Below are 14,503 nucleotides of genomic sequence, written 5' to 3' on the forward strand. Positions count from 1 at the left end.
GTTGTCAAACATGGCTGAAGTGCCGCCGCTGCCGCTACTGCTGCTGCAGGGAAAATGCTGAGCCCTCCCGGGCCCGGTGGGCGGCGGCGGCGAGGGCGGCGACGGGCACCCGCTTCCCGGGCGCGGCGGCGGCGGCGGCCATGGCCCGGCTGGCCGACTACTTCATTGTAGTAGGCTACGACCACGAGAAGCCAGGTAAGGGTGTGGGGCGGGCGCCGCCCCCGGGCCTCCCCGCCTCCGCCCCCCGGCTGCCGTCCAGTGGCTTCTGCGGGGCCGGACGTCTCGGCCGGGAGGTGGGGAGGGCCCGGCTGAGCCCGGGCAGAGCCGGCGCTCCAGGGTCCGGCCTTCTTGGCCGGGCAGGGCCTCGCGGTGGGCGTGAGGGACCGGCACGAGGGGCGGGGGAGTGGGGGAGGCCGCGTCTGCGGGGCCCGGGGCAGCCCAGCTGAGTCAGTTGGGGCAAGTCTGGGTTCCGCGACCCTCGCTTTCGAGGGGGTCGGGTACCAGGGGCAGCGCCCTGGGGCCGGTAGGTTGGGCCAGGACCTTAGGGCTGGGAGGGTGGGAGCCAACTGTGATGAGTTCCTCGGGGATAAACTTCTTTCCAGCATCCTGAGTGAGTAACGAGTGACGCAGGGGGCTGTCCTCTCCAAAAGGAAGTGCTCAGAGTCCGGTGCTACTTCACTCCTGCTGGTGATGGGGATCTGTAGTCACCGTCCCAGTGAACGCGTGGTACCGGGGAAGGGGAAAGAATCCTTGACCTTATACACGTTTTTAGGAAATACTCCCTGTTCTTTCAGGACAGATGTGACGGTCATTTCAGAATGAATCTGAACACTATCTTTTAAGTAAGGACAGTCAACAAGGTTATCTTGTTCACTTTAATGTGTGTTTTAAGTGTTCTTTAAATTCGTCAGAAAATTTTCCTCATAATCTGGCAGATGTATTGCATTTTAATTTAATTGATTGATTTCCACAACTTAAAAGGAATCAGGATTTATGCACGTTTATTTTTATATTTATATTCCTTTGTGTTACTGTATAGCTAAGCATAATGTAATAGGTTGAGCTGGGGAAGCACATCTATTTCAGGGTAATTCTGGTCGCACATTTGCAAGGAATTTTAGATATCAGCTAGACAGTCCCTTCATTTTTCAGAGGAGATGCTGAGATTGTGTTTTGCTGATGGTTACAGCCATTTATAGCCTCAAAATACCATTGTTCTACCCACTCTTGGTCGACTGCCCCTTTCACTATTCCTTTCCTAATAACTTCCTTTAGCGGGAACCTTTTATATTCTTTAGTCTCTCACTCCTCTTTACTTAATCGAAGTTAACTGTTAGAAGAGGTTGGACTATATTTAAAGTGTCTTCTGGCTCTGTCACCCGGAAAAGGGGAAATAAGAATTACCTCGGTTCTTAGTCACCGGAAACAAAAATTTTTGACGAGAGACAAAAAGCGTGATATACGGAAGATTTTTATTAGTGAAGTAAAAAAAAAAAATACTGAAAGATAGTACACTCCTGAGAACTGGGAGTGGGCTAATCCAAGAGGAAAAATGGCACCGTTCCTTTGTTTTTCATGTTTATATAGCCTGATTTCATGATTGATCGGTTTATTGATTGACAACTCAGGTTCCCTGTGCTCCAGCATGCCCATCCCCTTTTGGGCCTGTTCATTCCGTCAAGTTATACCAGGTACCCCTCCCACGCGCAGCTGCAGCACTTTGGTTTTAACTGGCTTCTTTTACCGGCCCTCATTTAGAGAAAGTAAACATTTCTGGAGTCCCTTTTCTTGAATGCAGACACACTGCCATTTTCTGGATTGTTCCTTTCCTCTTCCTCTCCCCCTGCCCAGTGCTCATTTCTAACTAACTACCTATCAGCTCCGAAATTTTATTTCCTAGTAATTTTGCATAGTCTGCTATCTCTTTCTTACCGAGATGAACAATATGGAGAATCATGGTTTGTTTTTTTAACATTATTTAATTTTTAGCGACATTTTCCCCCCTCACATTAAAAAAACTGAAACAATCACAAACTTGCAGAAAACTTGCAAGTACAGTACAAGGAACTTTTTTTCTTCCTGAACCATTTGAGAGGAAGCTGCTGACCTGATGCCCTATTACCCCAGAATGCTGTAGTTTCTTTTTTTCTCTACAAACAAGTATTTTCCCCTACATAATCAGAATACAGTCATCAAAATCGGGAAATTAACACTGACGTAGTACCCCATCTAGTTCTCAGACTGGTTCAATTTCTACTGATTGTGCCGTTGATCTTTTCAATGGCAAAAGGATTCAGTTCAGGCTTATGTATTGTATTTATTTGTCATTGGGCCATCCCATCACAGGTGAGGCAAGCTCTTGGATGGCTTTTGAGTTCATCTGAGGAATCGTGCTGATCTTCAGGAGTTTGCTGCTTGCTTGCCTGTTCTTGATGGCAATGAATTTCATTGTTTTCATTTACTTTCATGATGTTTTTGGCCATGTGCTGCATGACTTCTTCAATCTGAAATGATTCCTTCATCTTCTCTTGACTTTCATAACCTTAATCCTAAGGAGGATTATAGGGCTGTTATTTTGTGGAATGCTGCTCATTTGGGATTATCTCTTCTTATGATTAGATACATATATGTTATGTATTTGGGCAGGAATATCACAGAAGTGATGGTCATTGCATCCTATTTGGTGTACAATTTCAGTTTGTCCCAATGGTGATTTTCACTTTGATTACTTGGTATAAGCAATATCTGCCAGGCTTCTTCACTCTAAATTTTATATCTAATAGCTAATTAACAAATGGTGTTTGTGAGTACTACCTTGAAACTATGTAAATATCTTGTTCATCAAACTTTTAATGTATTCCTTTATACATTTATATCTGTGTGGACTCATAGTTTTCTTTTTTTTTTTAATGGATTATATTCTGTTACTATTTATTTTTTTGTTCAAATTGTTTCTAATTTGGCCAGCAAAGGCCCATTCAAGCTGGCTTCTGTGACCTTATGACATGTCCCCACCGTTCTTTGAGCATGTCTTTACTTTTTGTCATAAGAAGATGTTCTAGGCTTATATTGTACTGTCCCTGCCTTAGCCCTGAAATCAGCCATTTCTCTAGGGAGAACTGGATCCTTTTAGTGGATAATGACATTTAGAAGCTAAGATCTCAGTGCTTGTGTGTTTATTCCTGTTATTGTTACTGCTTCCAAGCCTTAGGGGATGGAGCTGGGGAATATTTGTATACACCTATATTTATCCATGTATATTGAAAATTATGAGCTTACATCAGCATCTCTAATTTCATTCCAACACTCCGGGGTCCATTCTAATTTTTTCCTTTTTCATATTCATAATACTGTTCTCTGACAGTGAGAAATCTATCTTCTGTTATCCTTAATATATTTACTTTGTTCAGTCTCCCTCCATTTAACCAGTCTTTCATCTTTGCTACCATCTCCTCCTTTCCTGGATGCCTTCTCTCTGCTGGATTCAGATTCTTCATTCTGTCTCTCCTACTCCCTACCTTTTTTAGTACCTAACAGCCCATACCAGGATTCCCTGATACAAGGATACCATCCTCAACCTGCTCGGGGTCTGGCTTGCCATGTCAGCTTCCCTGCTGTTTGTGGATATGCTTCTCACCCCAGTTAGACTCTGACACCTGACATTGGGCTGCTTTAGTGTGAAGAAAGATGTCCTCCTCACTCCCTTCACACCCAGTGCCCCATGCCAGGTTGCCTGTCTTTTTGACACCCTCCTTGCTGTGCTTGGATTTTGTCTGAACTCATTTGGCCATTCCTCCCGACATGGACTTCCACCTTGGTTCACTTGGGCTCTGACAACTCTCACCCCACCCCAGGGCTACAATGACTACTCTCCATCCCATGGCAGGGAAAGGGAAGATTGTTTTTAAGTAACAAAATCCAGAAGCTTTTATAAATTGTAGAATCTTTATAGTGAGATGCATCTTTTTTTTAAAACTTGGGATAATTTTTCTTTAGTCATTTGTTGAAGTATAATTTACTTCAATGCAATAAAATTCACTTTTTTAACTGAACAGTTCAATAAGCTTTGACAGATGTATACATAAGTGTACCACTACCACGGTCAAGATACAGATATAGAACACTTCCCTCCAAAATGGTTCTCTGAGCCCCTTTGCAGTCAGTTATCTCCCTAACCTCTAGCAATCACTGATCTGTTTTCTGTCCTTATGTTTTTGTTTCTTCTAGAATGTCTTATAATGGAATTATATAGTTTTTCATGTCTGGCTTTTTTCACTTAGAAAAATATGTTTGAGACTTATCCATCTTGTATGTATTGTCAGTTCCTTTTTATTGCCGAGTATAATACAGTTTATCTATTTACCAGTGGGTGGACATTCAAGTTTCTAGTTTTTGGCCATTATGAACAAAGTTATTCTGAACGTTTGCATACAGATCTTTGAAAGTTCACATGGTTTCATTTCTCCTGGGTAGCTACTGAGGAGAGTTGCTGAGTCATATTATCAGTGTCTGTTTAACTTAATATGGAACTGCCAAACTGTTTTCCAAGTTCTCTGTGCCATTTTGCTTACCAGCAATGTATGAGTGTTAATCCTTTAAATTTTATGTATATTATTTTTAAAATTTAGCCATTTTAGTGGATGTATAGTGATATCTCATTGTGGTTTCAATTTTCATTTTCCTGGTGGCTAATGATGTTGAGCATCTTTTCATGTGCCTTTTGCATTTGAATTTTTTTTGTAAAGAGTATGATCAATTTTTTTTTAAATTGGATCATTTGTTTGGTTTCTTATTGAGTTTCTTTAGAATTATATAAATTCAAGTTTTTGTCAGGTGTTTTGCAAATATTTTCCTCCAATCTGTGACTTGTCCTTTCATTTTCTTGACAATAGGTTTTGAAGAGCAGATGTTTTAATTTGAATCACTTTTTTAAACATCTGAATAATTTTGTATCTTGAGTTGTATCCTTTGAGTAGCCCCTTTTTTGTAAAACCTTCTGTAAAAACTTACTAGAAGAAAGTCCACTAAATCTATGTACTTGTTAGAATTACAGGTGAAGAATAAACCAAATTGATTCTGCAAACCTTTATTATAAAGCTTTCTTCAGGAGTTAGTATGATTTTATTACCTACATCTGTCTAAAAGCTAGTATTATGATAATAATATGATACTGGTATGTTCTGTGTCTAATTCCAGATTGTTCCTGGAATTATTGGTTCAACATACTAAACTATTTTTGTTCCTAAAATATCTTTTCAGTTAATGATACTTTTTATTTTTAGTTGATTTTTTTTCGTATTTGTATTTTAAAGTTGAAAGGGAAAAAACCTTGTTTTTTGAAAAATTACTTTTACAAACTGGAAAAAATAGTTAATACATGCTATTTGAATTGTATGCAAGGAGGAGTGCTTGACATAGTGTTTAATAAAGATGTATTGAATGAATACACAATTGCTGAACATCTGGGAAATACAAAAGGATATAAGGAAGGAGGCTGGGAGATGAGTATGCTTATAAAGGGTAACGGGGGATTTTCGTGGTAGTGAACTGTTTTGTATCTTTACTGGGTAATGGATACATAAACCTACATATATGATACAATTGCATAAAACTAAATACACAAACACACAAACACAAATGAGTGCAGTAAAATGGAGAATCTGAATAAGAAAGTAGATCAGATTAACGTCAATATCCTGGTGTTGATATTGTACTACAATTTTGCAAGTTGTAATTGGGAGAACTGGGTGAAGAGAAATGGGTATCTGTATTATTTCTCGCAGTTACCTCAAAATAAAAAGTTTAATTTAAATAATGCTATGAGGAAGATAAAAAGATACTCAGAGTAGCCTTATTTTTTCCAAACATTGGTGTCAGAAGGAAAGGTTATTCTATAAAATTCCAGAAAAACATAATCTTCCGTTGCTAAATTATTATACCTTGTGGATATATTAATAATGGGTATTATAACAACTTCATCATTCACTTTATTATTGGATATTTAACTTGTTTCTGGTTTTGTGCTCTTCTGGATAGTACTGTCATGCTGAGGAGAACATAGCTTGAAAATCACTGATTTTTATGACAGTTTGATTTTGATAATTTGAAATTTGACTTTATTTTCCTGACTTTGCATATGTCCTGTGACACAATAATTAAGAAACTTCATTTGTCCTAGTAGGTGAAGTTACTTAGCCAACTATCTTTATTTTACTTACAGTTTTTACTTTCTTGTATTTTTACTGAGGTTTGTGCAAGAAGAACTGAAAATGACCACATAGGTTAATTCCTTTATATGCTTTTACTTTTTTCTTTTTGTTTACTTTTGCTGTTCATTAATACATTTAGAATTTAATGCACTTATCTAGATAATATTTAACCTGGAGTCAAGTATCAATCATTTGAGGTTCTTACATTTTTTCATACCAACCTGCTTAAATATATTTGAGAAAGCGTTTGAAATATTTCTTATGTATTTCATCAGTTTTCTTTAAGCAGTGCAATTGAGATAAGCTAAAAGGTAAATTTATGCACAATACCTAGAGTATCATAGTTAGAGGTATTTAAAAAATTGATAATTATTTATTATTGAGCCATTGTAATTCATAGTCAGCCTGGATGCTCTCCCCTCCCCTATTCTATATTGAAGTATTTGGGAATTCTTGGTTGCTGTTTGTTGCCAATTGTCAATCACCGTTTGGAGTTTAGTGATTTGATAAGTATTTATTGCTTTCCAGGCATTGTGCTAATTGTTAGAACAAAAATAAATGAGTAAGTAGTAAGATTCTATCTATAACTTAGTCATTAATGGAGACAATCTTGAAATAAGTAGTGATAAATGAAGAAAGTGGATCCACTTTACTGAGGGAAACAGAAGGCTTCCTATGAGAGGTGGTGTTTAAACCAAGTTATGCAGGATGAATAACCACTTGCTAGGTAGAAGAAAGGGTAAAGTAGATTATAAACAGAGAGAAAAACATGTAAGTGTATGAATGTCTTGTTCCAGGAATGGGGAGAAGTATAGTGTAGATAGAAACTGAGGTAAGCTTTGATGCTGGAGTGGGTTGGGGTCAGACTGTGAAAAGCTCCATGTATTAGGCTATGGAATTTAGCTTTGACTCTGTAGGCAGTGGGGGCTATTGAAAAATAGGGGTTCTTAAAAAAAAAAGAAACACATAGAAATGTGACTCAAATGGCAGTGGACAAAAGGGAGAAAAACCAGTGTGAAAAAACTCAGCTTTTACAGTGGGACTAGAAAGGAAAGTATGGATTCTAGAGAAATTTAAAAGCTCAAATTAGCAATATTTAGTAATGAATGGATGTGAAGGGTAAAGGAGGAAGAGTAGTTGATGGTAAAAGTTTCTAGCCTGGGTAATTGGGTGATGATGCTATTAATCCAAACAGGGAATTCAGGAGAAAAAAAAATGAATTTGGATGAGGAAAGAAATGCTGAGCTTAGTTTTGGGTATGTTGAACTAAATGTGCTTGTTTATAATCAAGGTAGAACTGTCATTTAGGTGTTTAGATGTGTGGGTCAGGTGGTTAGGAGACAAGTGAAGATTAGAGGTTTAGTTTGGGAATTACTGGTAGCCAGCTGATTGCCAGAAATAAAGAAAAAAATATGAGACTGTTCAGGAAATGTGTATAGAGAGAAAAAAGGAGTGGCCTAAGAATTGAACCCGGAGAAAATTAAATATTTAAGAGGTAAATAGAGCAGTAGCAGCCAGGAAACTGAACAGGAGTGGTCAGGGGTATTGCAAGAGAACCAAGATAGAGTGGTATCTTGGAAACCTTGAGTGTAGAGAATTTTGAGGAGGAGGAAATGATGAATAAATGTGAAATGCTCTGAAGATGTCTTGTATAATGAGGACTAAACATAGTGTCTTAGTCTATTTGGGTTGCTGTAACAAATTACGCTAGACTGAGTGGCTTAAACAACAAACATTTCTCAGAGTTCTGGAGGCTGGAAAATCCAAGATAAGGCACAGGCAGCTTCACGGTCTCGTGAGGGTTTACTTCCTGGCCCATAGATGGCTGTCTTCTCACCGTGTCCTCACTTGGTGGAAGGGGCAAGGGAGCTCTCTGGGGTCTCTTTGATAAGGACACTAGTCCCATTAATGAGAACTCTGCCCTCATGATGTAGTCACCTCCAAATACCATTGCTTTGGCCCCACCTCCAAATGCTATCACATAGGGTTTAGGTTTCAACAGATGCATTCTGTGGTGGAGGAGGGAGACACACATTCTACGTCTATGACAAATAGACTCATAGACTTAATAATTAGGATAATGACTTTAGAACATTACAGTAGAGTTGAGGGGGGCAAAGCCAGTTTGATAAATGCACATCCCAAGTCATATGCCGTATAAATCTCATATAGTCCAATTTATTTCCTTCCTTTTTAGAAGCTCCCTATGACCTGCAACCCATAGCTTGAGGAAAAGGTCAGAGGTGACTTCAGAATCCCAAGCTTGAATGTCTGGGATACTTGTGATACTGTGACTTTTAAATAAGAAGATTGCAAATATTTTTCTTTTAAAATTAGTTATTTGTCTTTGTTGGCTTGGAAGATAATAGGTATTATTATATAGCCATCCAAGTGGAGACTTCAAAAGGTAAGATAGGTAGGGGTTGGACACAGAGACTTGAGAATCCTTAGAGTAGACAGAGGTATGACACGGTATGAGTACCTTTAGAAAGTCAGTGTAGAGACAGAAGAATAGAGGACCAAGGACTGATCATTGGGGAACATTATTGCTAAGAGGATGGAAAATAAAAAGAACCAAAGAAGAAGGAGTTGGAGAATTTGAGAGAGACATTTGATTTTCCCCAATAGCAATTCGCCTCGATGTTGATAGAACCCCTGATTTTTGGCTAGTTATCTAGTCATGCAGGAGAGACTACTTTCAAGTTACTAACATATAAATGTGAATAAGTTCTGAGCAGTTTTATGTAAGTGGAAATGAGTGTAGTATCCCAAAAAGTGTTCTAAAAGAGGGTATGTTTTCTTCTTTTCTGAGACTGACATGCTTATATGGACTGGAGCTCCAGCAGCCATCTTGGATGGTGTAGGTAAGAGCCTACACCTGGGGATCTGAGGAAAAAGCTAGAAAGAACCTGGGTCTCTAATGACATAGTGGGATTGTCATAGCTGCCTCTGGAATTTTTAATTTTTTACATGAAAGATTATGATCTTGTATGTTTAAACCACTATAAATTTGAATTTTTTGTTGAACATAGCTAATCTTAATCCAAGTACACAGTGGTGGAGGGGATAGGAATCCAGAGTCATAGAAAGTGAAGGAATAATTCTCAGTGTCAGGTGTGGCAGATAGAGATCAGTGAGATGTGGAGTGTATGAAGATCTTTGTGTTTCATAAAATTTTAGAGTTGAAAGTTAACTACAGATTATCTAATTGAATCCAGTTTATATGTAAGGAACCAATGTGCCCATGCGCCCCCATCCCTTCCCTGCGTATTGTTAACCTGTGAATGATTACACAGCTGTTGAGTGGCAAATCCTGGACTAGAAGTTTCCTGATGCCTATACTCCAGTACACCATTCTGTCTTCTGAGAATTTATATCAAGAATAGTCTTACCCCAGGATTGTTTCTGCTGGGGTAGGACTTCAACACAACGTAACAATGTTGTGTTGTAAAACAAATTGCAGAATTTTAAATAGGAGAAAGGATAGGAAGTGAAGGAAGCAGGTTAAGACTGTATGTGAGTCATCTGATTTTTGAGAGGTACGAATATCTGGTTGGAAAAGTTTGAATGCTTTTTCTTCAGGATAAAAAGACTTTGGTTTTTTATATCCCAGAGTTGTCTAGCTGATTAGTGCTTAATAAGACATGTTTGAATTAAATTGCAAGAAATCGTGTGGTCCAGTGAGAGTTTAAAAATGTATAGGACAGATTTGTGCATATATGAAGGCAGAAAGAAGAGTGGAAATCAGTGGAATGAACGCAATTGATGCTGGAGAGGGTGACGATAGGTATGGGAAGAAAGTTCCTGACGACTTGGAGTTTCAAGCACATGTATACAAGATACAAATACTATCAGTGAGCTCTGAATACTCCCCTTTAAAGGGTGTGTAGTTTGAAAAATAATTTGCCATTTCATTAGTCTTGGAAATATTCTGTAATGGTGTACATCAAAACCTGTCACTATCAGCTTTGTGGGAGGTGACAAATCACATAGCATATTATAGAACCAGAAATCTACAGATAAAATTAGCATTAATGCACAGGATACTATTGGGAAAAGAGTGGTGAAGCATGCTAAGAGAGAGGTTTCAGGGTAAGCTTTAAAATTTTAAATACAAGTATATCTATATAATGAATTCCTAAGAAACCTAACAAACCTCTCAAAATAAATTTGTTTCCCAGTTGTAGGTTGATTTATATATTATAGATTATTGTACTCATCATGATGATGAGCTTCATTAAAAACCATTATAAAAGTGAAGCCATTGACTAAATCATTGTATTGGTTGACTAGTATTTCTTAATTATAATAATTTACTTTTGTCAAAACTGAGATCATTAAATATCACAAGATTTAATGTCTTGTTTTTAATTATTGATGAATGTGAGTAATGATTTGTTATGAAATTATGAAGTAAATGCTTTTATTTAAAGTTTTCATTTCTATAATCTACATTGTGAAGGAAAATATAACATAATTTCATAATTATTTTACTTCCCCTTATACATACTTATCAATGTCTTCCTTGTAGAATTTTTCAGAAAAATTTTTTAGTTATAATAAAGTTTTCCACTGTTTACTGAACAAAATCAATGAAAAAATAATTTTGCCTATGGAAGTATTTCATACAACTGCTACTTAAATATAAATGTACCTCAAACAGGCTACATTTTAAAAATTGTATGTATAGTTCTACAGATGCTAATTATTCTGGAGTATAGAATGAAAAGATTAAGAAAAGAAAAAATGCTTGTGTTTTAAGGGAGCATTAATGCTATTACAGGGAAGTACCAGAGAAATAATCCTCACTCTAAAATGTCTCAAAAATAGTACGATATATTGTGTAATAGCTGCTGGTTAGCTCTCCAACACTGTATAGTGTCCTAGGGCTGCCGTAACAAGTTATCACAAACTTGGTGTCTTAAAACAACAGACATTTATTCTCTCATAATTCTGAAAGCTAGAAGTCTGAAATCAAGGTGCTGGAAGGATAGTGCTCCCATGAAGACTAGAGAAGAATCCTTTCCTGCTTCTTCTAGCTTCTATTGGTCCTAGGCTTTATTTGTGGCAGCATGACTCTTAATTTCTGCCTCGTCTTCACATGCCCTTTTTTTCAGTGTCTCTGTGTCCAAATCTTTTCCTTTTTCTTATGAAGACACTAATCATTGGATTTAGGGCCCACCCAAAATCCAGGATGATTTCATCTCGAGATCCTTAGCTAATTATATCTGCAAAGGCTATTTCCAAATAAGGTCACACTCTGGGGTTCTCATGGATGTGAATTTTATGGAATACTATTCAGCAAACAGTGGTTCATGCATTTTTTATAATGCTAGTTCATAAATATTAGGAAATTTATCTGGACAGAATAGTGTTAAATATGAGACTTATTTTTTGAGAAATAATTTTGTAATAGAGTATACATTCAGCATCTAAATATATTTTAAGAAAATCATGCCCTCACCATTACAAGTTAAACCAAATTCTAATGACCAAGGGCTCATGAGGACCAGCATCCAACTGTGTGCCTGGAACCTTCTAAGTGTATGGCAGGAGCAGGGGAAGAGAGAGATGGGCTTGATACATCTGGGGCCTTAGCTACATTTGTGGTCTCCTTGGTAACATGCACTATCCAATGGAGTTATAAACAGAAGTATATGATTGTGTCTCCCACTTGAAAGAAAAACCTACCAAAAACAAAAAAATCCCCAACATTTGCTTTAAATACTTGAGTGAATAATATGCTACATAAAATTCAGAATTTCTTGGAAGATACATATTATATATATATTATATATTTTGCACATAGCTTTTGGAAAGGTTTAGATTTATATATGTTCTTTGTTCTAACTTTTACTAGTGCCATCTGTTCTCTCCACATTATTGTGTTGGTAAAGCTAATAGATACTTTTTTGAATGTGTCACACAGCTTACATTTATTTTTTTAGGCATTTGTTTCACAGGCGGAAACTATTTCATTTTATCCATTAAAAAAAATTAGTGTTTCCACGTACATTATCTCAGTGACTTCATAGTAACACAGGGAGTTACCCTGTGGGGTCAATCAAAGTTAAATAGCCTACTTTCATACAGATCATAAGTGGAATTAAACGGGATTAAATGGAACTTGAATTCAGTTTTCTGACTTTAAATGAAAACATTTCTTTATAAATACATTTCAAGGACTGGAGGATAAAGAGTGAGGGAGAGGAGTAGGGAAGGGATTTTTAGGTGAGGGAACAGTAGTAGTGGCAAAGGCATCGAAGTGGTAAACAATGAGTAGATCTTCAATTTGGCTGAAATACTGGGACCAGAAGATGAGAGCTGATAAGTAATACATGAAGATTATATGAGAGTAGCCAAGACGGGTTTTTTTTGTTTGTTTTTTTCCCCAGCTATTTTGAGGCTTGTCACCTTTCATCGCATTGTTTTCTTGTCTTTCTGCCCTTAATTTCTGGAGTTGAAATTCTTGATACTTTGGAAAACAAAATTTAAAAACCTGTTACACAAGAAGGTTCCGAAATATTTCCGTAGAATTTTGGCACTCAGGAAGATAAACTTGCTTTTGAAAATATTTTTCTATTACAAGGTGTGGTTGCTATTTTTTGGTATAACAAGTGAGTCTGGAATTATGGTGAGAAACATTTTTTCCTTATCAGCAGAATCTTTTGTAGAAAGTTAAGTGTTAATTTGGTTCTAGGTACTTGTGCAGAAACTTTCTAGTTCTCTTAATAAAGTGAAAACCCGTTTTTATTGTTGGCAAGGATATTGTCTTCCAAGGTTGGCAGTGGAAAGAAGGCCACCACATGGGAAGGATTGGCTTGACCTCACAGCTCCAATTTTTCCATTTCTCTAGTGTTCGCATGGAATGCCACTTTTTTCTTAACATTCTGGCCTGAATAACTCTCTCCCTATCCAATCATTTCCCCTTTATTTCCTGAGACACAGCTGAAACAAGGCTGGATATTGAAAAAAGACCAAACAAAGGTAATGAAGCCAGAGAGTAACTTTTAAGTTAGTTGTCTGGTTTACAAGGTGTAGTTTACTCCTTTTTGGCCTGTGGTCTTCTAAAGGGAATATTGTCCTACCTAGTTTCTGGCCTGTCATCATGTGATGGAGGTCTTCTTTTTTTTAACATGTCTCCTTAATTCTGGGCCCTAGATGGGGGCCAAACAGTCCATTCCTGTCAGGTTTATCTACAATCTACTTTCTTCCTTCTAGTTTTCTGTCCCAAGGATCTGTCTCTTCTGGATGATTATACCAGGGCTGTGCTTCAGGAGATAATCCATTCCTTACCCATTGATCCATAGCACCCACTGGTCTACTGTATTAGAATTCAGCACAAGAAAAGGAGATGTACACATACAGAAGTGTGGGAAGAGGACATCCTGTGTTCCACCCACCAGCCCAGCATTGACAAAACTTTGATGTTACCTAGAAATAAGATCATAACATTCATGTACAAATCAAAGCACAGCTAAACAAGCATTATATTTTGTTATTTTTAGAAGAAAAATAAGTTCTGTAGAACTATGTGTTCATATTTATTTTTAATTGATGCTTTGTAATCTTTCCTATTTGATTTTAATCTGAACAAATATTGATACCATTTTTATTATTCAGTAAGCATGTTAGTTGAAGCAGTTTTTACAAACAATAGTTTAAGTCCAAAAATATCTAAATTCTGGACTGACTTAATTTGTACAGTTAAATTGAAGTAATGATTTCTGAAAGCTGTCCTCTTGCTTTCTTTTTGTTCTCTTGTATAATGGAAGTGTCTTTTTTCTATTAATAATTAAACAGAATCATTAATTACTAAAGCATCTAATTAAAGCAAAACAAAACAGCAGCATAACTGATCTTTTCTGCTATGTATATATTATATAGAGTCTCACTAGGGATTGTTTATTTTTTAATTTTTTAACATTGTTTATTGATTTATAATCATTTTACAATGTTGTGTCAAATTGGGATTGTTTATTTTTAATGGATAATTTAAAAGAAATAGTATGGTGAAATCACCGTGTTTGCCAAAAGTTACTTGTATTTGTGGGTCGTGAGGTTTGAAACTATTGAAGAACTTATTGAAAGACTTAAGGAAATAATGTGAGTAGCTGATAATTGGCAAGTAAGTATGCCTCTACTGTAGTGAACTACTTGCCAGTCTCCTAAGGAATCAAGATTTTTCTCCTTGACTTCACAATTGCTGCTCCTTCATTGTTATGTCTTTTCAAATATAGCCATTTTATTGGTTGTGAAGTAGTGTACTGCTGATATTTTAATTTGTTTCCCAA

The 14,503-nt window shown here is 37.1% G+C and overlaps 1 protein-coding gene across 4 annotated transcripts in view; it reads left to right on the top strand.

Moving 5' to 3' along the window:
- The window catches only part of SBF2 (SET binding factor 2), a 382,671-nt gene continuing 368,168 nt past the window's right edge, over positions 1-14,503 (top strand). For all 4 annotated transcript variants that reach the window (XM_074372406.1, XM_074372407.1, XM_074372408.1 and 1 more), the window contains exon 1: positions 1-195. In XM_074372406.1, the coding sequence (XP_074228507.1) occupies positions 141-195 (55 nt within the window). In that variant the 5' untranslated portion in view covers positions 1-140. The remainder of the gene's footprint in view (positions 196-14,503) is intronic.

Source organism: Camelus bactrianus, chromosome 10 (assembly GCF_048773025.1).
Source record: "Camelus bactrianus isolate YW-2024 breed Bactrian camel chromosome 10, ASM4877302v1, whole genome shotgun sequence".
Classification (NCBI taxonomy): domain Eukaryota; kingdom Metazoa; phylum Chordata; class Mammalia; order Artiodactyla; family Camelidae; genus Camelus; species Camelus bactrianus.